At 52.4% G+C, this 23,370-nt stretch overlaps 6 protein-coding genes across 6 annotated transcripts; 3 read left to right on the top strand and 3 right to left on the bottom strand.

Moving 5' to 3' along the window:
* Positions 1–988: 988 nt before the first annotated feature.
* Positions 989–1,583, bottom strand: N7458_004506 (CENP-S family protein; the record flags this gene model as incomplete). The annotated part of the gene is made up of 4 exons (XM_056907888.1): positions 989–1,106; positions 1,225–1,258; positions 1,361–1,484; positions 1,551–1,583. The coding sequence occupies 4 exons, from the start codon at positions 1,581–1,583 to the stop codon at positions 989–991; spliced, it is 309 nt and encodes a 102-aa protein (XP_056766506.1).
* Positions 1,584–2,072: 489 nt separating this feature from the next.
* Positions 2,073–2,639, top strand: N7458_004505 (uncharacterized protein; the record flags this gene model as incomplete). Its single annotated transcript, XM_056907887.1, has 1 exon — positions 2,073–2,639. The coding sequence occupies one exon, from the start codon at positions 2,073–2,075 to the stop codon at positions 2,637–2,639; it is 567 nt and encodes a 188-aa protein (XP_056766505.1).
* Positions 2,640–3,014: 375 nt separating this feature from the next.
* Positions 3,015–3,287, top strand: N7458_004504 (uncharacterized protein; the record flags this gene model as incomplete). The annotated part of the gene is made up of 1 exon (XM_056907886.1): positions 3,015–3,287. The coding sequence occupies one exon, from the start codon at positions 3,015–3,017 to the stop codon at positions 3,285–3,287; it is 273 nt and encodes a 90-aa protein (XP_056766504.1).
* Positions 3,288–3,334: 47 nt separating this feature from the next.
* On the bottom strand, positions 3,335–6,779 carry N7458_004503 (DDB1/RSE1 family protein; the record flags this gene model as incomplete). The annotated part of the gene is made up of 4 exons (XM_056907885.1): positions 3,335–3,829; positions 3,887–5,793; positions 5,873–6,558; positions 6,685–6,779. 4 exons carry the CDS (start codon positions 6,777–6,779, stop codon positions 3,335–3,337), a joined length of 3,183 nt encoding a protein of 1,060 aa, XP_056766503.1.
* Positions 6,780–7,784: 1,005 nt separating this feature from the next.
* Positions 7,785–9,962, bottom strand: cprA (NADPH--hemoprotein reductase cprA; the record flags this gene model as incomplete). Its single annotated transcript, XM_056907884.1, has 2 exons — positions 7,785–8,081; positions 8,172–9,962. 2 exons carry the CDS (start codon positions 9,960–9,962, stop codon positions 7,785–7,787), a joined length of 2,088 nt encoding a protein of 695 aa, XP_056766502.1.
* A 5,080-nt stretch (positions 9,963–15,042) lies between these two features.
* N7458_004501 (putative cell morphogenesis protein (PAG1)) lies at positions 15,043–22,865 on the top strand (the record flags this gene model as incomplete). Its single annotated transcript, XM_056907883.1, has 4 exons — positions 15,043–15,624; positions 15,698–15,931; positions 16,010–19,327; positions 19,383–22,865. 4 exons carry the CDS (start codon positions 15,043–15,045, stop codon positions 22,863–22,865), a joined length of 7,617 nt encoding a protein of 2,538 aa, XP_056766501.1.
* Between the last annotated feature and the right edge of the window lie 505 nt (positions 22,866–23,370).

Below are 23,370 nucleotides of genomic sequence, written 5' to 3'. Positions count from 1 at the left end.
GGCTGGATAAGTGGAGATCGCCACTCCATGTGAAGAAATTGAGCAGATGAGAAGTACCTTGGTACTGCGAGTAATTATAGTGTGTTCTCCAAAATAGAACTCCGTCACTTTGACATACTGTAGCATCTACTGATGGCCCCGATAGGGTTAACGCGAGCGTTTGCAGAAAGAGTTCAATAGCGGCACCAGCCACAGTCTGCGCCAAACGCACTGGAGTTGCTAACAGTAGTAATTCATGAGAACGTCTCCCTGGGAAACTGAACTCTAAAATACTGCAGTCAATAGTTGGCAATTTTCACTATTACGCAAGTCACTCCAGAGCATGCCAGGCACACATCATAGACTATAGTATACATACACTACTGCAGATCATACAGACCTCGATCTACCCGATCTCCAACCTCCTAACCTCCCAACCTCCCAAATTAACTACCGTCCGTACGAATCCACTACATGGTTCAAGAGCGATACCACTAGGTGATCATCATCTACATAGTCACTCTCGATAGACATGCAGTGCATTCGAGAGATACTCGAGAGGGAACAAGGATGTCCATGACGATAGTTCAATGCATTGTGACTATGAAAGGCAGTATGAATAGGCATGAATTGTGCACCCTATTTACGGCTCTATCATGCCATAGCCCCCCGCCTGAAGATACGAGCGAGAAGGGTCTAGTGTGACTCTATCTAGCACGCCTTGTGGAATGCATTAAGACCGAAATGCACGATCGAAGTGCACTCGATGACTAGACTCGGTCTCGAACTAATTTCAAACTCCACTGTGGATCAAACAACATCGAAGATAAAACAGCAACGTTTCCATTATGTTGGTCGTTCATTCATCAATCATGACTGTCAGAGGCTATCTTTCCACTGACATGTAGGATAGTAGGACATGGTTCAAACCGATGAGCGGGAGGCATGGCGGTGCTAATCTCAGCAAATCAAAAACAGCCAACCAGCCCTGTGCTGGAATATCTGCCAATCAGGATTCTTGCTGGTGCTGCTGCTCTACGAACGCACGCAGAATAGATTCCAGTCCCTCGTTGCGGCGGGCGAGCAGCATCACATCAGAGACGTTGACGGTCGACCGCCCAGCATGTCTGTAGTGCGCAATACTGATCAGCGGGTGTTCGTAGGGCCACCTTGTTCACCAAGCGGCGAGAAGAAAGGACGAAAAGCAGCAAAACTAGCCGCAGAATGACCGGGATTGACACTCACTTGGCAAAAGACTCCAGGTCTTGACTGACAGTCTCTGTACAACAGTCAGCGACGCGAACTCTACCTAGAACAATCGAGGCAGATCGTGATCCTTGTACAATCGATCCCAAAATCAAATGACAATATGCATACGTACCAATCTGAGCCCAGACCATTTCCGTCAGGGCACCGATGAATTGAGGCGTTGCATTGGAGCCTAGTTTGATAGTCTCCTCATCCACGATCTTGCCAATGGATAACCAAAGGGCGGATTTGAGGCGCTATACGAGAGCGAAGAGAATGAAATCAGCACTCAGACACAGCCTATGGGTACAAGGATGATGTACCTCTTCGAGCCCAGCTTCTTCGACTTGTTCCATCTTGAGCCGTAGAGATGATAATCCAAATTGGAGTCCCAGTCCCGCCGTCGATGGCGCGTCCCTTACACCCCAGATGAGAGGGCGCTGATTGGCTGCCGACGCGTTGCCCCGGATCAATAGTTACTCCGTAGTGGCGGAGGGTCGTGCCTTCCGTTTTGGACCTTTTTCTGGTTCCTTCCAAAAAGGACAATCGCGGCTCGATAAACTCCCGACTTGCAAATAATCGCGCAAGCTTCCAGTGCCGTTTTTCCCTTTTTCTTCGTTTTTCTCTCGCCTCCAGCGCTGGGAGCTACTTCTCTTCTTCTCTTCTTCCAGCTCTTCTTGCTCTCCACAATTGAACATTTTTACTCGCATCTCGTTATCACTTGAGCAATTGATCAATCGGCCATCCGCGACAATCCGAGCTCCCGCATCCCCCGCCGAGAGAGAGAGCAAGTGCAAAAAAACACAACACATACAAGCTCAACTACACCCATACCCACAAAAACCATGGTCGAAGAACGCTCCTCCGACCTCGGCGACATCGCCGCCGAGGCTGCCTCGGATTTCTTCAACAAACTCTTCGGCTTCGTCGAGACGATATTCCGCCGCTTCTTCAAGAACTTCTACGCCTCCTTCGCAGAAGTCTCCGCCAAGCGCTGGACCAAGGTCATTGCCAGCGTGATCGTCTACCTCATTCTCCGGCCGTTCATTGAGAAGTTCTTCAAATACCTGCACGACCGCGACCGCAAGAAGGAGAAGGAGAAGAAGGAGAAAGAGCGGGCTGCGCGAGGCGGGAAGAAGGCCAAGATGTCGGCGAATGCGCTGCGGGGTGGAGAGAATGGCAAGGTCCTTGGGGAGGTGGAGAATACGGATGATGAGGTTGAGGAGGATGGGGAGGATGAGTTGGCGGAGGCTAGTGGGGTGCCGGAGTGGAATGGGATGGCTCGGAAGAGGCAGAAGAAGTATCTGAAGAACCTAGCGAAGGGCCAGCGGGCGGAGAAGTTGAGTGAGGATCAGATTATGGACTTGTTGGACTGGAGTGAGGATGAGGGGGAGAATAAGAAGGATGCATAGATGGGGGTGGACTGTCTTGCTGGTATTGGGCTGGCGGAAGAGCTCCTTCAAGGGTTCCAGCGAATTGTGTAAAAATAATAGATTGGAGGGCGGCGTTGTGTATAATTTGCTCATGTACTCTATCTATCAGCATGGTAAATCTGGCCTGATTGACGTCTCTGTCATGGTTCGGAATTATCCTTAAACTCATCACTTCTACTCGACCATTGTATCCATAGTCATCCATCTAATAACAAGATCAACACTGACAAAGAAGACGAATCGAATCCATGCCAACCCGCCTATCTGAAACCGTGCATCATAAACGTAACAACCATTATGTGGAAAACAAAAAAGAGGATATCTCATTCTCATCCAATCCGGCCTATCAACTCAATGCAACCGTCTCAACGCCTCAATCATCCCCTTCACCTCCATAACATCTCTCGAACCCACCTCCGCAACAATCTCCTCTTGCAGAGCAGCCTCGCAATCGAGGAATTGCTCAATCAACTCACCGTCCACGAAGCGATACGGGGTATCTGCCGAACGCGTGAGAGTTCGGAACGCGCGGAATTTGTCGAAGGGGAGGTTGCCGAGCGAATCGACTTTGCTGGCGATTACGCTTTGGAGCGTGATGAGGAAGTCGTTGTGGTTGGGGTTGATTAGGGCGAAGAGGGTAAATGGATCCTTCGACCTGGAGTAGGAGAGCGGCGTTAGTTAGTTTGATGCGTTGGAATGGTTGGAATTGGGGTAGTACGAACCGTTGCGAGGAAAGCCCGCGGCGTTACTGTCAGACTGGCAAGTTGTTGGATGTTGATAGGGCGAATCCGATTGACCATTTCACCCAGGCGGATTTCACTCGTTGGGATGAGACGGTGCTTGTCTTGTTCGGTGACGCCGCCTTGGTTGCGGGAGAGTACGATGAGATTGCCTTCGGCCTCGCTGACCAGGAGCATATCTTTCTCAATGGAAGCAACGGCCGTGGTCCAGACAGTTTGATAATGTCGACCAATTTCTTCCAGTTTGTCGTTGGCACCGTCCTGTCCCTTGGTATATTGGACGATGCAAACGCTCTTCATCAGATCGGCAACCACGATTAAATCATTGACGACGGTTAGATCGACGGGTGCCGTTGACGTCCGGTAAGTCGCAGTCTTCTCCAGCTTCATCGAGCTGAAGTTGTTGTTGATCACCTTGTATACAACCACCTGAAGAAAGACTTAGTCATCCAATTCCCCCCCAAGCCCACGGGATTCATCACTTACGGTCTTAACCAGCGCTGCAACAATGCGGTCACCGATCATTGCCAACGCCCGACATGCGCCCTTGACTCCTAATTCACCAACCTGGGTCAATTTGCGGCCATGATCAACCTCTAGCACCAGGATCCGCCCGCGAATTGACCCTTCCTGTTCCTCATTCAGGAACGCCGTACCAACAATCCACCGATCCTTCTTGAACTCTTTTCCATTCTCATCTTTGCTGGCTGGCAACTCGGCCCGGATGACACTTTCAACTATTTCATCTTGATGCAGTTCGATAGCATCTAAGCGACGGAAAAGAATCTCGTCGGCCAACACGAAGTGACTCCTCACAACCTCCACGCCACTCTCCAGCTTGCGGTCGATTGTGCCGAGGCCGAATGCCTTCTCGGATGGTGAGTAGGCGACACGGCGCACTGTTGAGCCCATTGGCAATGTTTGGATTTGTGTCGTACGCTCCTTATCGACGAGTGCGATTTTAAGTTCCCTTGCTGTGGCCACAGCGATGGATCCCGGGAATGCCTCCGTGTTCAAATGGCAGATTCGCGATGCACCCTCGGAGTTGACGGCAGAGTAGATAATCCGCCCTTCGGAGCCGTAGATCAGACTCGGATTTTCACAAGTGGCGAAGACATTGTACAAGCCGTCGCCTCTGGGTAGTCTCTTAAAAGTTGGCTGTTCTGATCCCAGGATCAACTTCATCATATCGGTCAGTGCATAGGTCTGCGGGTCCAGTGTGAAGGTAATCACGCTGCCGTCCGCCATAGAGATGAAAAGGGTAGGCGGACTATCCGCCAGAACGTCTGCGACTAGGACGGACCGGGGGAATGCCTCTCCTGTCGGCCCCAGCGATTGGCTTTGAACCTCGGATAGATCATTGATGGTTAGAATAGACACCTTGGCGGATTGCGGGAATCCAGCAATGCAGACACCTGCCGGGCTCGACGGGACCGTCACGCCTGAGATCTGCTGGTCTGCACCCATATCCTTTTGCGTGATGAGCTGGGCATCATTCTGGATATCAAAAGTCGCCAAAACCTGGCCACCGATAACTAGCACCAGGCGCTCATCATTGGCTGAAGCTGCAGTAATCGCCTTCTGGGTCGGAGGTGTCCATTCGAAAGTGATCATACCGCTCTCAAGATCGGCAATCACGGCCCTCTTCTCGGTGACCTGCAAAATCCGACTTCCCGGTAGATTGGCAGCCAGCAGCGTGCTCTCCGCCAGAGACAGCCCAAGGAATTCCTCCAGCTCTTCGACTTCCCCTTCAGCACTGAAGCGGAATACTCGTGTCTCGTCAACGAATGTGACCATCAGCGTGTCGAGGAAGTCTCCAGAGCTCTGAGACTGCAGACCCCATAGATCGGTGATGTGGTCCATTTCACCGAGGACACCCAGCTCCTCCATGCCAACACCACTCCGCACGCTTCGTAAAGATCCATCATCGAATGCACCCGATCCAGTTACAATCCGAGCTTGCCCCGTTGAGAACTCATGTGTCTGGATCTCACTCGTACGGTTGCCCAGATCCATCAAGGTGAAATCTAGGATAGGCGCAATGTTGGACAAGGTCTGAATGATCTCAAAAGAGCCATCGCCGATGCGCAGCACCTGAGAATCACCCTGTTGCGAGCCAACAAATAGAATTCCTCCGCCGAGGTATACCAGCTTGGTAGCCCGAGACGTGCTTCCCAGATAGTCCAGTTTCCAGTCTTCGACGTTGCCTTCGTTGTTCAACACAAACATCAAGAAGAACAACCGACCGTAGTCATCAGCAAGCAACCAGCGTTGACTATCGACTTTCTCCCAAGCCACAAAGACGGTGGCTTCCTCGAGATCGCGCGAGATCATGTCGTTCGCATTATCATCGATGTATTTGATAGACCTCTCTCCCAGGACGATAAGACCACCTGCATCAGTAGAGAGGACGTAAGCATGCCAATAAGGACGAAAAATAAAAATATAAAAGCAAGATAAAGAGATACATACCTAGAGGAGCCGGAATCGGAATCAAATGTGAAGACCCAAAGTCTAACTCATGTGCAAAAACACCCCCATCCAGCTTCTTCTCCTGGACCTCTTTGAAAGTCGCATCTGCAGGCCCACTCGACGTCGCCCGACTATACTCCAGCTCTCGAATGCGCAGTCTGACTTTCTTCTGATTATCCTCATACAACAGCGCCAGCCACGGCTGATTAGACCCGGAATGCAGAAACGCCGAGGACCGTACGAACAGCTCATCAATCCGCGACGCCGTCGGCTCGCCAAGTTCTCCAACCTGCGGTGCCTCAACCGCCGATGCTGCCTGTGAGGCCCGACCCTTCCGCTTCGTCGGCTCGACGATGGGAATCACCACGATCACGCCCTCGTAGATCTCCAGCGTCATGAAGCGCCCGCTGGGGTCGACCAGACACCGCGGATCGGTCTGGGACTCGCGGGCTGAGGGCTCGGCGATATCGACATAGCTGCGGGCTGTCCGGGCCTTTTTCTTCTCGGGATTCCAGGCAAGTGTGAAATAGTTGTATTGGTCTGTACCGACGAAGAGATGGTCCGTCGTCGAGTTGGCCGGTGCTGGGAGTCGGGCGAGCATGGTGACCTGCGCGTACAGCGCGCGGGTCTGGGCCAGAGCCAGGCCATCGGGGGTGAGGGTGTAGAATTCAAGGCGGTTGGCTTTTCTGTAAAATTGTGGAAATCCAGGACGTTAGCTTGTGTCGGAGCCTTATCGCAGATCTCGTGCGGTGACGCCAATGGACTCAGATAACGAGATTCTCCAAGGAATGTCTGCCATTCAAGTCACTCACGCTACTACCAGACAGTCCTCTTCGGCATTCATGAAATTCAGCCTCACTGCATGGCGAATGCCGCTCGCCCGGTGAATGGGCACCACGTAGGCCATGGTGAATGTTTCCGCAGAGCTGCGGTATGCTCGCAATTCGTGCGGGTCGGAAGCTTGTTGCAGGACTACTGCGGGGATGACGAGCACCGAGGGATCGAGGAGAGTTAGTTTTAGATCCGGTCGGGCAATGGGATGTGGTTTAGGCCTTGGGTCGGTGATGGCGCATCTCTTGGGGACTAGTGAGGAAATCCCAAGATAGGATTCTGCGCTGCAGCGAGGGGAGGAAGGCCGCAGGTTTGCCGGGGCGGGTGCCAATGACGACGTTTTAAGTCCGCGCTTACAGCCGAAAACAGGCGCGAGTCTAATGGGAGCGTTCGTACATGAGTACTTACAAATCCAGTATTTACTTCTACTGATCGTTTCAGCCGATAAGGTTATGATTTGAACAAAACTTTGTTAATATTCTATAGGATTCGGCTAGGCATAATCTGATCGCAACTGCATGAAGTAGGAAGGCAAGGCTCCGCCCATCCTTGCGACAACGTTAAACCACGAGAATTAGTTCCCAAGATTCATACATGATACAGGGCAAGGGCCTTGAGAATGACAATCCAATCAATTAAAGTTCTTTTGTGAAAAATTTCAACCAAGTCTAACAAAGAGATCATCCATTCACCCCTTCGCGCACAATGCTCCCATTCCCAACAGAAACGAAGCGCTGAAGAAGCCTCCTCCAGGGACAGAATCTGCCCATGAGTCGAGTTCAGATAGAACGAAGCTAAAGGTAACGACACCCAAATAAAGGAAAGAAATCAAGTCAAGATAAAGGAAAGAAGAAAAAAAAAAACCAATTGGCATACATAAGCTCGCCAAAATTTTCGAAAATGTACCTATTCGGCGCACAAAGAGGAGCCGAGAATATATGTATATGCTGGGGTCATCTAGACATCAAGAGGAGAGCTGGAGGAGGGAAGAAGAGGAGGGAGGGTAGGGGGGATATGACTACACTGCAAGAAGAGAGATGGGCGGAACAAAGTCGAGACGAAATAAAGGCGGTTTCATCAATCATGACCACACATCCTCCTGGTAGCTGCCGCTACTCCGCATGTGCTTGACCATCTCCTCGCCCTTCTCGGCAGGCATGCCGCGCTGCTCGGCGATGATGTGGCCCAGCACCAGGTTGACCTCACGGGCCATGTTGGCGGCATCACCGCAAACGTAGAAGTTGGCCTTTTGCTTGAGGAGATCACTAACCAGCTCGGCGTTCTCCTTCAGACGGTGCTGGACATAGACTTTCTTGGCACCCTCGCGGGAGAAAGCAGTGATGATCTTCAGAGAATCACCCATCTGCTCTTGGTAGGTCTGCAGAGAAGGTAGTCAGTATTTTTGTTTTCATCTCTCAGTGGAAAAAAAAAAGAAAGAAAAAAAGAAGAGAGTCTGATTGTGGCTTACCTTGAACTCATCCTGGTAGATGAAATCCTCATCACGCTTGCGGCATCCGAAGAACAGCACGGTAGTACCAACCTTCTCGCCCTTGGCGGCCAGAGCAGCACGTTCCTGGATGAAACCGCGGAAAGGAGCAACACCAGTACCAGGACCAACCATGATGATGGGCTTGGTGGGGTCGGAGGGGAGCTTGAAGTTAGAGTGGCGGACGTGGACGGGCACGTGGATGCCGTCGTACTTGTTGCGGGGACCAGTGATCGCATAAGTCAGACCATGAGGATCGGGAGAAGGATCACCATTCTGCTTCTGCTTGAGAGCCAGGAGGTAGTTGGTGGTGACACCCTTGACCATGTGCGAGGCACCAGGCAGACGAACGGACTCGACAACAGCAGTAATGCTGATCTTGTCCTTCTGAACCGCAGACGAGGAAGAGATGGAGTAGTACCGGGGCTGGAGCTTGTTGAGACCTTCGATGAGCAGGGAGAACGGAACGGCGTTGAACGGCTTGCGGGTGATGCTTTGCAGCGCCTGGGCGATGTTGAAGCACTGATTGGTGATCTTCTCGTGGAAATAGTCCTTGTCATTACCCAGGCGAACAATCTCGGCCTTGGTCTCCTCATCGGGGGCAAAGGCAGCCAGGGTCGAGACGAATTGACGGGAGACGGGGGCGCAAACTTCCATGTAGTAGCGAACGGCGGCATCATAGGTAGTGGGGGTCGGGATGGGAACCTTAGCAGTAACGTCGATACCCTTGATGCTGATGACCGAGTGACGCTTGTCCTCCAGACCGAAGACCTGGAGGAAGCGATCGACCTCGGCACCGGCGTTTGTGGGCCAAACCGCAATGTGGTCACCAGTCTGATAGCTCAGGTTGCTACCAGCGACACTGATCTCCATATGCAGGCAGTTCCGGTCCTTGACAGTGAACAATTCGTGGGATTTGACAATCGGGGCAATGTACGGGTTGTGAGCAGAGTAGGGGCCTTTGGGCTGGCCATCACGGTGGGCGGAAGTAGGCTCTCCCAGGTAGACAGACTCATCCTCGGGCGACTTCTCGTCGTCCTCGGAGACAGAAAAGACAGGTTCATAGACAGATTCACGCTCCTGCAGACCCATAGACTCAGTGAGAGCAGCCCACATTGGCTCCTTCCAGGCGAGGAAGTCCTCCTCCATGGTTCCAGCACCGTCGTCACCCTCACCGGCAGTTCCAATACGCTGCGCGCCCAGCTTGGTGAAGGCGGCGTCGACCTGGCGAACCATGGCGTTGTAGTGCTCATAAGTGTTGTTTCCGAGACCGAATGTGACATACTTGAGGGACGACAGAGGCGAGTCATCGGCAGCGGCGCCGCTCTCAAAGGCGACGTCGTCACCGGTGAAGAACTGGTAGAACTCGACCGCATTATCGGTCGGCTCACCCTCGCCGTAGGTCGCCAACACGAAGAAGGCGACCTTGTCCTCGGGGAACTTGTCCAGGTTCTCATAGTCATAGTCCTCAATATCCGCGACCATGGTCTTCAGACCAAAGCGCTGGGAGCCTTCCTTGGCGAGGCGCGAGGCGTAGTCCTCGGCGGTACCCGTCTGGGAGCCATAGAAAATCACACAGTTCTTGCCCGTCTCCTCCATCTTCTCAATGATATCGCGCGTCTTGCCGCTCTTGGCGGCGCCGTTCAAGGTGGCGGCGGCGGAGGCATAGGGGTCTTTCGGAACGGCCCAGTAGGTTCCCTTGGTGAAGTAGGCCACGCTACCCAACAAGAGAGCCACCAGGACGATCAGATCGAGGGTGTCGAGTTGCGCCATGATGGCTGTGGGGTTGAAGGAAAAAGGAGCGAGATCTTTTTTCCAGTCGGTCCGTTCCCGCAACACACACACGGAGCGGAGGATAGATGGGGGATGTGGAAGTCGGAGAGTTTGGCAGGCGGCGCCAGTGGGGAGGAGCGGAGAATTGGCGGGCGGGCGAGATCCCAAAAAAAAGTCGGGAAGAGGCGAAAAAGGGGAGAAAACTCGGGAAAGAAAACACGAGTCGTCGGTCGAGATTCTAAATTGACCGCAAACCCAAAAGAGAGCAAGACCACCCCTATTCGACGGAGAGAAAGGAAGAGGATGATGGAACAAGAAGGCCAAAGTGGTCTGATCACGGGGAGGCCGGTCGGCGCGAAGTGGAGCTTTCAGCTGCCGAACGAGGACCCCCTCCTGCACGACTGGAGATAATGGGTGCAGCAGAAGCTTGTCGATGGCGATAGAAGAGTGGGTGTCTTTGCTAGACTGGTTTTAATGACTGGTTAGATAACAAGAATGGACCGATAGTAACCACCAAAAAAGGGGGGGGGGGGGACGGGGATGTCGTACAGATGTATCTATACGGGGGGGAAATAATCAGATAGATAGTCTCCTGAGGTTATTCAGGAAACAAAAAGAAGAAAAGTAGAAAGAGAAAAAAAAAAGGCCAGTCGGAAAGTATCCAGACCGGGGTATCAATGATGTTAAATAAAGGTCGACAACTTTTCTCTGTAGATTTCCGTTCTCCGCGTCTTCTCCTATACACCTCATCGCCCTCGGCTGGAGCAGGCGTGCGAATGACGGCGTGGGGCAGATTGGACTTGACCGGAACGTGAACTCGGCGAGCTGCCTGAACGAGAAGGCCTGCCCTCACGGTCTCCGTCACAAACTCACCGTGTGCACAGTGTGCACAGGATATCTCCCCCCACCACTCACCACTCCGCATCTCCAGACTGCGAATCATAACTGAGCCGCCTTCGTCCCCAGACCCAAGATCATCCCCCATTCCCTCGGGTAAGGCCCCATTCGGCACGCCCGTCCGGGAGATCGAACACTGTCGCCTGGGCCGACCAACGAGCCGCCACCCGCCAGAACACAGACCTAAGAAGGACAGGGCGGGTGTGTCGGGTGTGTCGGAGAGTGGCAACCAGCTTGCTGGGACTGGGACTCGGACTCAACGGATGACCGTTTTGAGCTATATCCTGCTGTACAGTACGGAGTACGAAACTATACTCGGATCTGCGGAGGACACTGAACCCTTCGAGTCCTGCTGAGTACCGCGTGTGTGCCTGCATCCATTCTGCATCAGACGCCTACTCGGATCCCACTGTCTTTACTTCCGCGCTCCCTTGACATGTTCTGAAGGTACCCCCGTCCCAGTCAGAGACCCAAGAGTCGTTGACTGGCTCAGGCTGGTCCGCGCTGGCCAGTGCGGACCTATTCCGCTCCGGTGCGGCCATCCATTCCTCGCTGGGTCTTGCCTCTATTCTGGTGCTGGGTTCTATTGGAACTGCTGGACGGCTTATTCGGCTCCCTCCGCATCAGGCAGAACCCAGCGAGCCTACAAAAAGGGGACGACGCCCCCCCTCGCGAGCATCGGGATATTCCCCATACATCTGTTTGTGGGGTCAATGGCACTGGCCATGTGTCGGAGAGAAGGATCCGATGGTTTGGATGAGGATTCCACGGGATTCCCTCGGACGGGCTGTGGCACCGGCAGTGGCTCGTCTTAACTGCCAGTTAGACTTCCCCACATACCTCTCCGGCACTCTATGGAAGATACTGGAGAGTCAATCTAGCGAGTACGGTCAAAAGACTGTTGGCTAGAGTTGAGTGTCTCTACGCTTTGGCGAGGACGATTACTTTACAACTCGGAGCCAGACTTACAGTGACAGGTGCACACACGCGACAGTCTGGAGAACACATCCTACTGAGGACGGAGTATAAGTACGCACTTGGTACGGATCAATGTGGGGATTCAATCTTTCACATGGGCCCTTTCTTGATCGACTACTCATGCTGCATTCCCGCTCAAGAACAACCTTCGCAGGCCAGGGCCCATCGGGGATTGAATTATGTAGTACGTGATGGTAGTATCTCTTACGACGAGGAAATACCTCGTCGCCGACTGACGCTTACCAGATTTTCCTGCCTTGAATATCAGGCCCGTATTTGAGTTGGCTTTGGGGAATCTATTGATCCAGAGTGCATTTGTGTTAGGACTTGCGATCCCAACGTTATGTGCGCTGCTTATATCGGTCCCGGTCATGTCAGAAACATACTTGGTCTTTTGGCTTGTTCGATTAGCGGGTCCGGGCGCGTGTCGTGGCAGTTTGCTGGTGCTTGCGAGTGTTTGCGAGCAACACAACCGAATAGGGGACAGGTCAACAAGCCCTCATGAGATAATCGATACATCCATCCAATTTTATTCATAATCAAACGAGAGTACAGCCCTAACCTTTATCTATTGCCTCCTTCCCCAAAGTAAGCATCAACTGTTGTTATCCCGCTTCTTCTCAGAGTGACCCTTCTCTATCTATACACTTCCTACTTCACCTCTCCATTTCTCCCCACCCATTATGGCGGACCTGGGAACCAAAGAATTACCTTCCGGCTGTGGTATATGCCGCACAAACGACGGCCTCTTCCAATGTTCTGGCTGTAAATGATCCAATACTGCGGCCGGGATCATCAGGTCACTGATCGTCCATCGCACAAGTATATTTGCACCATCGTCAAAAAAGCACGTACCAAGATGGAGAAACAAGAGCGTATTCTACACGATCCCTCCTCGCGTTGGGTTTCTGGAGACCCATTCATCCAAGACATGGGGAACTTCTGGGGCGTGGTCGAAACACTATATGCGCGAGCGGCTCGAGATAGTCCAATACATGTATGTGGTCGACCATGTACACTCGGTCGAGACGCAGCTGGGCAATCTCCTCGGCATGTTGCGCTTGAGTCGTAGAGATAACTGGTCTTGCAGGATATGGTGCCCGCACACATGATCCGTCTCGACATGGACCAGGAATGCTATCGCTTTTTCAAGTGGTGGTGTGTCGATGGTTGCCAGTCGGGATACGAAGCGAATGGCATCGAGCCTCCATGACACAATATCGAAGAGGTCGACGTGTTTGGGCCTGTGAAGCCATTCCAGAGTCACTGTCCGCTTCGAGTCTGGGATCGTGTGTTCCCCGCGAGATCCTTGATCTCATTCAGTCGTCGGCCCTGCAGAGCCCCGTCGTGCGTGCATCCCACAATATCATGACTGGCAAGGATGGTATCCGCTGGACCCTGATAGAAAGGTTGGAGAAGCAATTTGATTTCCTGTACAAGGCAGTTCACAGGGTCAATGAGTATTTCTGGCCCCGCTTTTGCTGATCTGAATGCGCACTTGTTTCAATTCCCTGATGAGTTCTCGCCTGGGAGCGTTGAGGAAATGAAGATGATTTTGCAGTATAATTGGGCCGCCTGGTCTGAGGTCCCCGGCGCTATTGCTTTTCTCATTGCCAAGGTTAAGGGTTGTGTTTAAGTGTCTAATGGGCATCGATACCCCGTTGGAGTGTGGGGGCCCCACAGGACGCTGATGATGGAGAAGACATTGCGGTGACTGTTGGGAGTGTCTGTAAATCCAGGTCTAGTGTTAGGTACTCGTAGGTGGATTCTTCAGACGAGGTCTAATCTCAGCTGATCATTCGAATCTAAATATATCCTTGTAGCTCTTTACACGCCAAATACGCACAGAGCACGTGCCCTACACAGTATCAGGCCGCCGTCGATATATCCTGAACGGACTGCTAGCCTTTAACTAATCTTCCAAGCTTGATAGGTGAATCAACAACTTGACAATTGAGCGAGAGACTAGGTCCGTTCAATATATATCATGTATCATCATACCATCGACATCCATTGTCATCACCGTTCCACTTTCCATCTGTATGGAGCGACCGACCTTCGTTAGCGTGCCTGGGGGCAATAAATCTGGAGGACCTACTCGACTGAGACAGATCTTCAGATAAATCACTCCACGGGTTCCCTTCGGATCGAATGTTTCAGCCTCTTCTCCTTTGGACCCCGCCATACGAAGCGAAGCCTCGATCTTGGTTGTTAACCCACAGCGTGTATCGGCAAATCCTGCCCCAAGGTTAATGATCGCTATGACCGTATCGGTACTTATGTATAGTGAGCTGATCATAAGCGTACCTTGCATGGTCTAAGCACAGCTATAGGTAGACGGTACTAATTCCACAAACAATTGTGAGCTGACCTCATTCTCGGAGCTTACCACCTGTCAGACCTCCTCGGAGGCTTTTGACGGTCAATGTCCTTCGTATGGATGGGAGCACAAGCGCCCAACCCGACTTGCTTTGGGCGGCCCACCACTCAAACAACGGCAGCTGTACTCTCGAGCCGACCTGGAAAATATAATATACTTGGCAACAAGCCCTTATTCAGTGATCATTGGACCTCTTTTATAGCCAGTTCATCCATGTAGCAACCAGTAGACCGTCGTAGATAACAGCAATTTGTGCTCGTGTAAAGAACCAAAAAAAAAAGTGGACGGGTCCCCGTGCACACCAAATTGTTTATCCAAAGAAAGCTCGTCATCCGCGGAGCATCACCACGCCTACGCCTCACCTCCTCTCTGTCCCCCAACCACCATCACTCCTCCCCCTTTGGGCAGCCAGAGATCATGGATTGATTCGCTATGTGCTGCTTATCCCCTCCTGCTGACTCTTTCTCCACACGGCAGCCTGCATGAGATTCACCCGGCAATGAGTCCTTGACTCGTCGATAACGCCAGTAGGTCGCTCTCCTCCTCTCAAAGGAAGCCCCAAGGCCGCCCGTTCTTATTTTCTCTTCTTTGCCTCTTTTCGCCCGCCACCTCTTCGGTCATATCGCAATAATGCTTTACTTCCAGACTAAATGACCCTGCTAACCGCGTCTTCCCGACCTAGTGGCATCTCATCCGGCCAAAGCTGCTGGCCCTGGCCAGCAAACACCGCTGCCCCTCATCCCTGACGACCTCAAATCGGCGTCACATCACAATCTCGCCTCCCCCTCGGAGTGGCGAGGCACACGAACCACCCAGTCAACCCCAATGCACAGTCGTGAGCCCTCCGCGGTTCGTGGACGACCCGCTGACCTTTCCGCCCTGGTCCCAACCCTCCAAGCCCGCCGCGGCCACTCCGGTTCCAAAAGCCCCGACGTTTCAGCTGCCCAACCTGCAGGATACGACGTGGGATTGGAAAGACGACCATCCAACTCCTACGGCCACCACCGCCAGACCTCCATCGTCCATGGCATGCAACATTCGCGCAATCCGAGCATGGCCGGTTCAACTGCTTCCACAAACCCACTCAGCCCGGAGTTGATTGCGTCTCTTGGTCGCGGGGGATTCGACGAGGCCGGTGTGCCTAACAAGCTGGATCAGTTGGATACTCATTCGACATATCAGAGCCCCGGGATTGCGGCCGGTCACGGAGTGCCGGGGACACTGAGTACCATTCAGGACGATGCTGACGACACGATGGATGGAAGTCCTGCAAGTGTGGTACATACGCGGATGAACTCGGGGGGCACGATAGGGAGACGGGATCGATCGCATAGTCGCTCACACTCGAAGCATCACTCGGAATCGAAGACGGTGGGGGAGTATGCGCTGCATCATCTATTCAACTCGGTACGGACAAACCATACTGTGGGCGTGGAAGGTTGTTAAGAAATGGTGAACGACAGTACTGACATCTATACAGTTCGTTGGCAAGGCAGAGAGTAAGATCAATCAGGCCATCTTGAAGTTAGGGGAATCGGACGCACCCGTGGAGGAAGTATGCGGACCTGGCGCGGACCCCAATTTCGATCAGTTGATCTCGGCCTTGGGACATATCGCGAGGCAGAAGCCGAAGCCTTTGATCGATACCATTATGCTATGGCGGAAGAGTAAGGGTGATGCTGCTATCACTGCGAGACAAATGACGAATGAGCTGGTATGTACAATCGATTACACCCGTTTGTAGAAATACGAGATTGAGATGGCTAACCTGGGACGGTGCTGTTGGTTTTAGCCCAAGCCGACGATGGCAGAAAATGGAGTGCTCATGCGTCGCAACACTGAACCTACACAAGTACCTGGCGACCCTGCCTCAGCAGATCGCCCTCAACCCCCAACGCCTTTCCTTAGCCGGCATGACGATGTCGCGCTGGTCGAACGCCGTGCCACAGTCTCTGTGTACCTCGTCTGCAGAGTCTTGATTGAGATCTTCAATCAGAGTAGCCTCGCATCAATCACTCTGGATATGGCAGATCGTCTAGAAGACATCGTCTTCGGTCAGATCAAGACTGTCGACCCCGATCAAATATCCGCATCCCCACTTCGCATGGCAAACTGGAGGATATATGGCCAGCTGCTCGGAATCATGAGTGAACTCAACTTCGCGAGTGTGGCCAACCGTTTCCTGACAGAGCTTGACAAGTATCAGAAGGATGAAGTGGCTCGTGGTCCCTCACGCGATGGCGATGCAAAAGCCGAGCTGTTGATTCTCGGAATGAGAAACCTGCGTCTACCCACGTCCGCTGAAGGCTGGCCCAAGTCTTGCGATTTCATGCGATCGGTGGCACGCTTGTTCGTGAACGCACATGGGCAGAAAATCAAGCAGGCCTACTGCTACGTAATTGAGAAGCTTCTGCTTCCAGTGGCAGCCAACCCGATAGCTGATCTTTCATTGCCACGGTGGAAGGAGTTTTTGGACCTCGTCCAGCCGCGTCTAGCGCAACTGCTCACTAAGCCTCGGCATTGGGCTGCCGCATTCTCCTTGAATGTGTTGCTGCTGTGCATCTCTACCAAGGAGACATTCGCTTCCCAATGGCTGTCGATGATTTCCAGTTTGCCCGCACGCCTCAAGGATCGTCCCACGCGCGCGCCGGCTTTGCATGCTATTTGCCGTCTTGTGTGGACATATTTCTTCCGTTATTCCGACTCCCCTACGACGACCCTTCGTAAGGTGGAGGAGGTGGCCAAGATTGCCCTGCCCACTGGCAAGAGGACTTATCTCAGCGCAGAGCCGGCCTTTGCGGACCCCCTCATCCAATTGATTCGAATGATTGGATTCAAGCATCCTGACGTCTGTTTCCGGAGCATCATATTCCCCCTAATCAACTCGGATTTGTTTCTGTCTGGCCGGGAATTAAAGATTGAACAAATGGAGCCGGAGAAGATGGTTCTTGGCATTCGTTCCTTCTTGGCCACCATGTCTGATCTTGAAACGAGTGATCAGCTTTGCCCTCCCTTCCCGACGGGTTCACTTCCGAACCCTTTCATGGATAATTCAACACCTGCCTACTTCCATCGCTCCCAATTGCTCACTGAGCCCAAAGTTGGCCCTGCTGCTCAAAAGCCCGAACCTTCATCACCATGCCCGGTGAATATTTCTAGACTGAGCGAGAACGTCAAAGAGTACTACCTTCGCTTCTGCGAGGTTCTTGGGAAGATTACAATCCTTTGCGACAATACCTTTGGCGGACAAGCCGTTTTGGACGAAAAGTTTGGTGGCAGCACGCCCAAAACCCCCATCACCGAAGCATTCGGCTTTGGCCGACGTGATGACCATTTGAGCACAGTGGATCAAAAGCAAGGCTTTTACGACCTGCTTCACGTAGCTGTGCAAGCTCTACCCCGCTGCCTCTCCGATCACATCCCGTTTAATTCTCTCATCAACCTTCTTTGCACTGGGACTGCACATGTTCAGTCCAACATTGCCATGTCTTCGGCAGAATCGCTCAAAGCGATTGCCAGACAGTCACATGCCCAGCAGGTGACCATTGGCTTTGCGCGATTTATTTTCAACTTTGATGCGCGGTACTCAACCATGTCCGATGAGGGCATGCTCGGACCGGGCCATATTGAGTCTACATTGAGGCTGTATGTGGAGTTGCTCTGCATTTGGATTGACGAAATTAAACAGAAGACCAAGGAAGCTTCGTCTGACCAGCTGGAGAAGTCTATCTCTGGGAGCCGGGCTCTGCACCTTGATCTGTCGAGTGTTCTCGCTCACGTCGAGGAAATCGAGTCCCACGGGCTGTTCTTCTTGTGTTCACAATCTCGACGTGTCCGTGCCTTTGCTATCAATGTCCTGCGGTTGATCACCGAATTTGACAGCGCGCTGGGCAAGGAGAACACGCGGATCATTAGAATTTTAGAGGCCGATTCTCAACAGATCCTCGATCTGAATGATGAGCAGCTTACTGTCGCCGAGCGGAGTCGCATCCAAAAGGGCAAACGGCGGAGTGCCTCTCAGAACACCCTCATTGAGCTCTGCAGCAGTGAGGTTTCCTACGATTCGACTTTGTGGGCCAAGGTTTTCCCGAACATTATTCGGGTTAGCTTCGAGACTTGTCCATTTGCTGTGACACTGGGACGAGAGATTGTCTGTGCACGTCTTGTCCGTATGCATAAGATGATCACCTCACTGGCGGAGCGAACAAGACATCCGCAGTACTCCCCCGTAGATGTTTACCATAGTCGTCCTTTGGCGCGGAGCAATATGACGGCGGAGATTTTGGTTGAGCAGTGGAAGCTGTACCTCGTCATGGCCTGCACGACGGTTACTAGTGTCGGTGCCCAGTCTCAGAGCCAGCTGGCGAATGCTCAGCATGCGCGGAAAGCTTCCAAAGGAGCACAGTCTTCCGATAAGATCAGCTCGGCTCGAAGCCTGTTTGCGTTTGTGATACCTCTTCTGTCTGCAGAGCGAGACTCCATCCGCAATGCCATCGTGGTCGCCCTTGGTGCGATTCATAAGAACCTGTATCGGACTCTTTTGGAATCTCTGCAGTACGCTGTCACTACCTGCAACGAAGAGGCGAAGATCCGTATCGGCACACATCATCGCACTCCTAGTAGTTCTCAACGAAATCGAAATACGGACCGCTTGCGCACCGAAGTCACGCACGTCTACAAACTAACATCGCACTTCTTGCGTGAGCCAGAGGTCTACAATGACGACTGGATCGTCAACAACATCATCACCTACGCCAAGGACCTTCGTATCTTCTTAAGCGATGCCGAGGTTCAAAACGACTGGGAATTCCAGCGTCTGCGTTTCCACTACTGTGGCTTGATGGAAGAGCTCTTCGAAGGTGTCAATCGCACGAAAGACCCATCTCGATGGATGCCGTTCGAGTCCAGAAAATCTGCGTTCTCGCTGATGGAGGATTGGTGTGGATATTCACCCAATCAAGCGCAGATTACCGAGAGAGAAGAGCATATGCGCAAGTTTGCTGCGGCACAGCCGCATGAAGGTGGCGAGATGCGGAACGCTGCTGCTGCGATGGAAATTGAGAAGAAGAATCTTCGTGCTGCGGCGTTGAGTGCCATGGCCTCTCTTTGTGTATGTGCTCAAGACCGAGTTCTTGTTTTGTTTTTTTGCTGACTTCAATTTCCAGGCTGGACCCATTAGCATTACGACGGAGAGTGGATCTGTACTTCAGTTCGACGTGGGTCGCATGCTATCGTGGATTGACATTATTTTCAATACAGTCAGCGACAAGTGGCATTCCATTGGACGCCGCGCGCTGAAGAACCTGATCATTCACAATAAGGAACACTCATATCTGATGGAGCGGTCCATTGAGATGTGTTATGTGGCCGAGCGCCCCAAGGCACTTGAGAGTTATTTCGAAGTGTCGACCGAGGTTCTCATTGAGCATCCAGATTACCCACTAGAGTTCTGGAGGATCCTGGGCGCCGTGCTGGTCACTCTTGGCAGTCAGAAGCGGGAGATTCGGATGAAGTCTGCCAAACTCCTCCGGCGACTCGAGGAGCGACAACAGAAAAGTTCTCGTCTCCAGGACTTTGACATTAGCATTTCGGACAAGACTACCGCGGTGTATAAGTTGGCGCAGTTCGAAACATCCAAACGACTCGCCATCCAGCATTCCGATCTGGCATTTACGCTGTTCTCTGAGTTCTCGCTACACTTCCGAAATCTGCGTTCTGATAGTCAGCGAAATATGGTTGCCGCTATTTTACCTTGGGTGCAGGCCATGGAGCTGCAGGTCGATCCCAATGGTGGTCCGACCGCTTCATCGTATATGCTGCTTGCCAATCTCTTTGAGATCACCATTCGCTGTAGCACCACCTTACCAAACCAGGTACAAGCCATGTGGCAAGCCCTGGCCACGGGTCCCCACGGCGGCAATGTCCAGCTCGTCCTCGATTTCATCATTAACCTGTGCTTGGAGCGCAAGGAGCAGAATTTCGTGGAATATGCCAAGCAGGTCGTCGTCTTCCTCGCTGCCACCCCAGCGGGGTCCAAGGTCATTGAGTTCTTCCTTCTAATGGTTATTCCCAAGAACATGGTACAGGAACGCAAAGACCTCACTCCCCAACCTCCAGATGTCAAAACTCTGCCCTATGTTGCGGACTTGGGTACAGTGCTGCCGGTGGGCAACAAACAGGCTGGTCTTTCTCTTGGACAGGTTGCCCTCATCTTCCTTGTTGACCTTATGGTTGCTCCCGTTACTCTCGCGATGGAAGATGTGATCAAGCTGCTCCACGTGGTGCTCATTCTGTGGGATCACTACACTGTCACTGTGCAGGAACAGGCTCGAGAGATGCTGGTTCACCTAATTCACGAGCTTGTTGCTGCCAAACTGGCGGATGACGCCCCTGCGGAACATCGCCAAGCCGTGGAGGATTTCGTCGAGTTAATCCGTCAGAGTGACAGTGCCGTCGTCTGGGAATACGAAGAGAATCAAGGCAAGGACGAAGACGCAGATGATCGCCGTGTACCCACCGCCATGGCGACCGTGACGCGCGAGGTGGTCAAGTTCTTCAGTTTCGAGAATGAAGGCGTGGGTGATCTGTGGGCCAAGGAGGCGCTCAACTGGGCGACCTCTTGCCCCGTGCGGCATCTGGCCTGCCGCTCGTTCCAGGTGTTCCGGTGCATCTCGACATCGCTGGATTCGCGGATGTTGGCCGACATGCTGGCTCGACTGTCGAATACCATTGCTGATGAGGAAGAGGATTACCAGACCTTCTCTATGGAGATCCTCACCACTCTGAAGATTATCATCAGCTCATTGGCCCCAACGGATCTCTTGCATTACCCCCAACTGTTCTGGACGACTTGTGCCTGCCTCAATACAATACACGAGAGCGAGTTCATCGAGAGTCTAGGCATGTTGGAGAAGATTCTTGATCGGATTGACCTTAGCGATCCCCTTGCTGTGACGCAGCTCTTGGAGGGCCAGCCACCGAAGTGGGAGGGTGGATTTGACGGTCTTCAGGACCTAGTCTTCAAGGGACTCAAGTCATCTGAGTCGTTTAATCGTACTTTGGATGTCCTCCATAGCTTGAGCGGGCTTCCAAACAACGAGCTCATTGGAGACGGTACTCGACATCTGTTCTCTATCCTGGCGAATCTTCCCTTCTTCCTTCAAAGCTTTGATCAAGGATTCACAGATCAAAAACCAGTCATGCATGCCAGCCTCCTTGCTCGTGTCGCTGAGAATGAGCGTTGTCCCCGGCTTGCCGCCTCGTTGTTTGGATTCGCCAACCAACAGTACAAGACCGAAGGTGTCTTCCTAGACCACATTATCACGGAGATCAAGTCGTACTACTTCCCGCAGCTTGATTTCCAGTGCTTGATCTTCCTCATGGGTCTTCTCACCAACACGACTGATTGGTTCCGTATCAAGACGATGAAGATTCTCTGTGTTTTGATTCCTGAGGTAGACATGCGTCGGAACGAGGTGACATGCCATGGCCCTGATCTCATTTCTCCCTTGCTCCGTCTTCTCCAGACCAACCTGTGTCCACAGGCACTTGGGGTTCTGGACAATATCATGACCGTCTCTGGCAACCCAATGGAGCGGCATCATCTTCGCATGAGCATGGCGTCGGCCGTTTCATCTCGGGCCATTCGCAAGGAATATGAACGTATCCAGAGTCTCTACGGCATTCCTGAGGAGACTGGATGGTCCGTTCCTATGCCGGCGACACAGTCAAGCATGACTCGCAACAATGTACATGCTGTGTTCTACACATGTGCTGATGCGGACAACATGAATGTGGAGGATACCATGAACCCTGATGTCGAGTTCTGGGCAGATGAGTTCAAGGACACGTTCTTCCCGATGAGGGCGGATACCATGAAATCCATTGATACGCAGACTGACGGGAACATGGGTGATATTGTTCAGAAACTCGACAGCCTGGATGACTTTTTCGAGGAGACAGAGTCTAGCGTACCGTCTCTCAATCAAGTGGCTCCACCAATGCTGCGTGGGTTCACAGGGAGCTATGTCGATACCAATGCTCACCTGTACGACCAACAAACAGCACCCATCCTGCGAAAGTCGCTTGCACGAACAGGTTCCACGTCATCCTTCCACAACGGCCTGGCCGAATCTCGCCCTGCCAATTTCCGGTTCGATGGTCCTGGCATGCACTCACCAGCCAACCTGCCACCTCACAGCTCACAGACTCTCCGTCCTGCCTCGCATACTCGCTCAGTGACCTCGCCTGCAAACAATCTCTACATCCACACCCAACAGCCAATACCACATGGCACACCGCCAGTGGCCCTGCACGAGTCAGCATTCCTGTCGGACGATGAAATTGAAGACGCATATTCCGACCTCGATGACCGCTCCCATACCAAACGAGGGCTTCACCCCCCGATGCCACCACCCATGGTGCGCAGCGCTACGGACGGCTCTCACTCCCTCGAGTCCATGATCCGCAGTGGTATGCGCCGGCTCACCGGCGGTGCAGCAAACAATCGCGAAAAGGAGCGACAGCGTGATCATCTCCGCGCCCAGCACCGCGCCATGGTACAGACAGCGAACTCACCCCGCGTACCCAAGGTTCCGGAGGAGTATCTCGCAGGCCCAACCAGCCATCCTACATCGCCGAGGTCATAGTGTGCACCCCCCAATCACTCTCTTACCATCCCTCCTTCCGATATCCAAATTTCACATCTATCTTTGATTCTGTCTTTGCTGTATTCAGCCTGGGGCATTTCTGGGGCGTTTGGATCGAGACGTCATTCACAACATACATACCCTTTTTTTTCGCCTTTATCTATTTTCTTGATTTGTTTTGTGTGAAGTACACTGGGAACTATCACCTATTATGTCGATATTTGTATACTACTTGTCGTACATGGTTGTTGGGTCGACGAATGTTAGTTTCTGATATTAGAATCAAGATTTCATATGGAAGATTTGTAATAATTTCGCTTTGCTGTGCATTTTATACGGTGGCGGTTTGGAAGTTTGTAATTTGACAGGAGAGAAAGGTCCTACTAGACATGGTTCAATTTCCGCCTTCCTCCCTTTGGGAAGGTCTTTTGTAAATATCTCCTTCATGACTTGAGTTGAATCCTTCATTTCGTAGCCAAAACCATCTGTAAGCTGTCCGCGAGGA

This window comes from Penicillium daleae, assembly GCF_028827525.1.
Source record: "Penicillium daleae strain IBT 16125 chromosome Unknown utg000005l_segment0_segment0, whole genome shotgun sequence".
NCBI lineage: Eukaryota > Fungi > Ascomycota > Eurotiomycetes > Eurotiales > Aspergillaceae > Penicillium > Penicillium daleae.
Note: the sequence above shows the minus strand (reverse complement) of the source record. Positions and strands in the feature narration are given on the sequence as shown.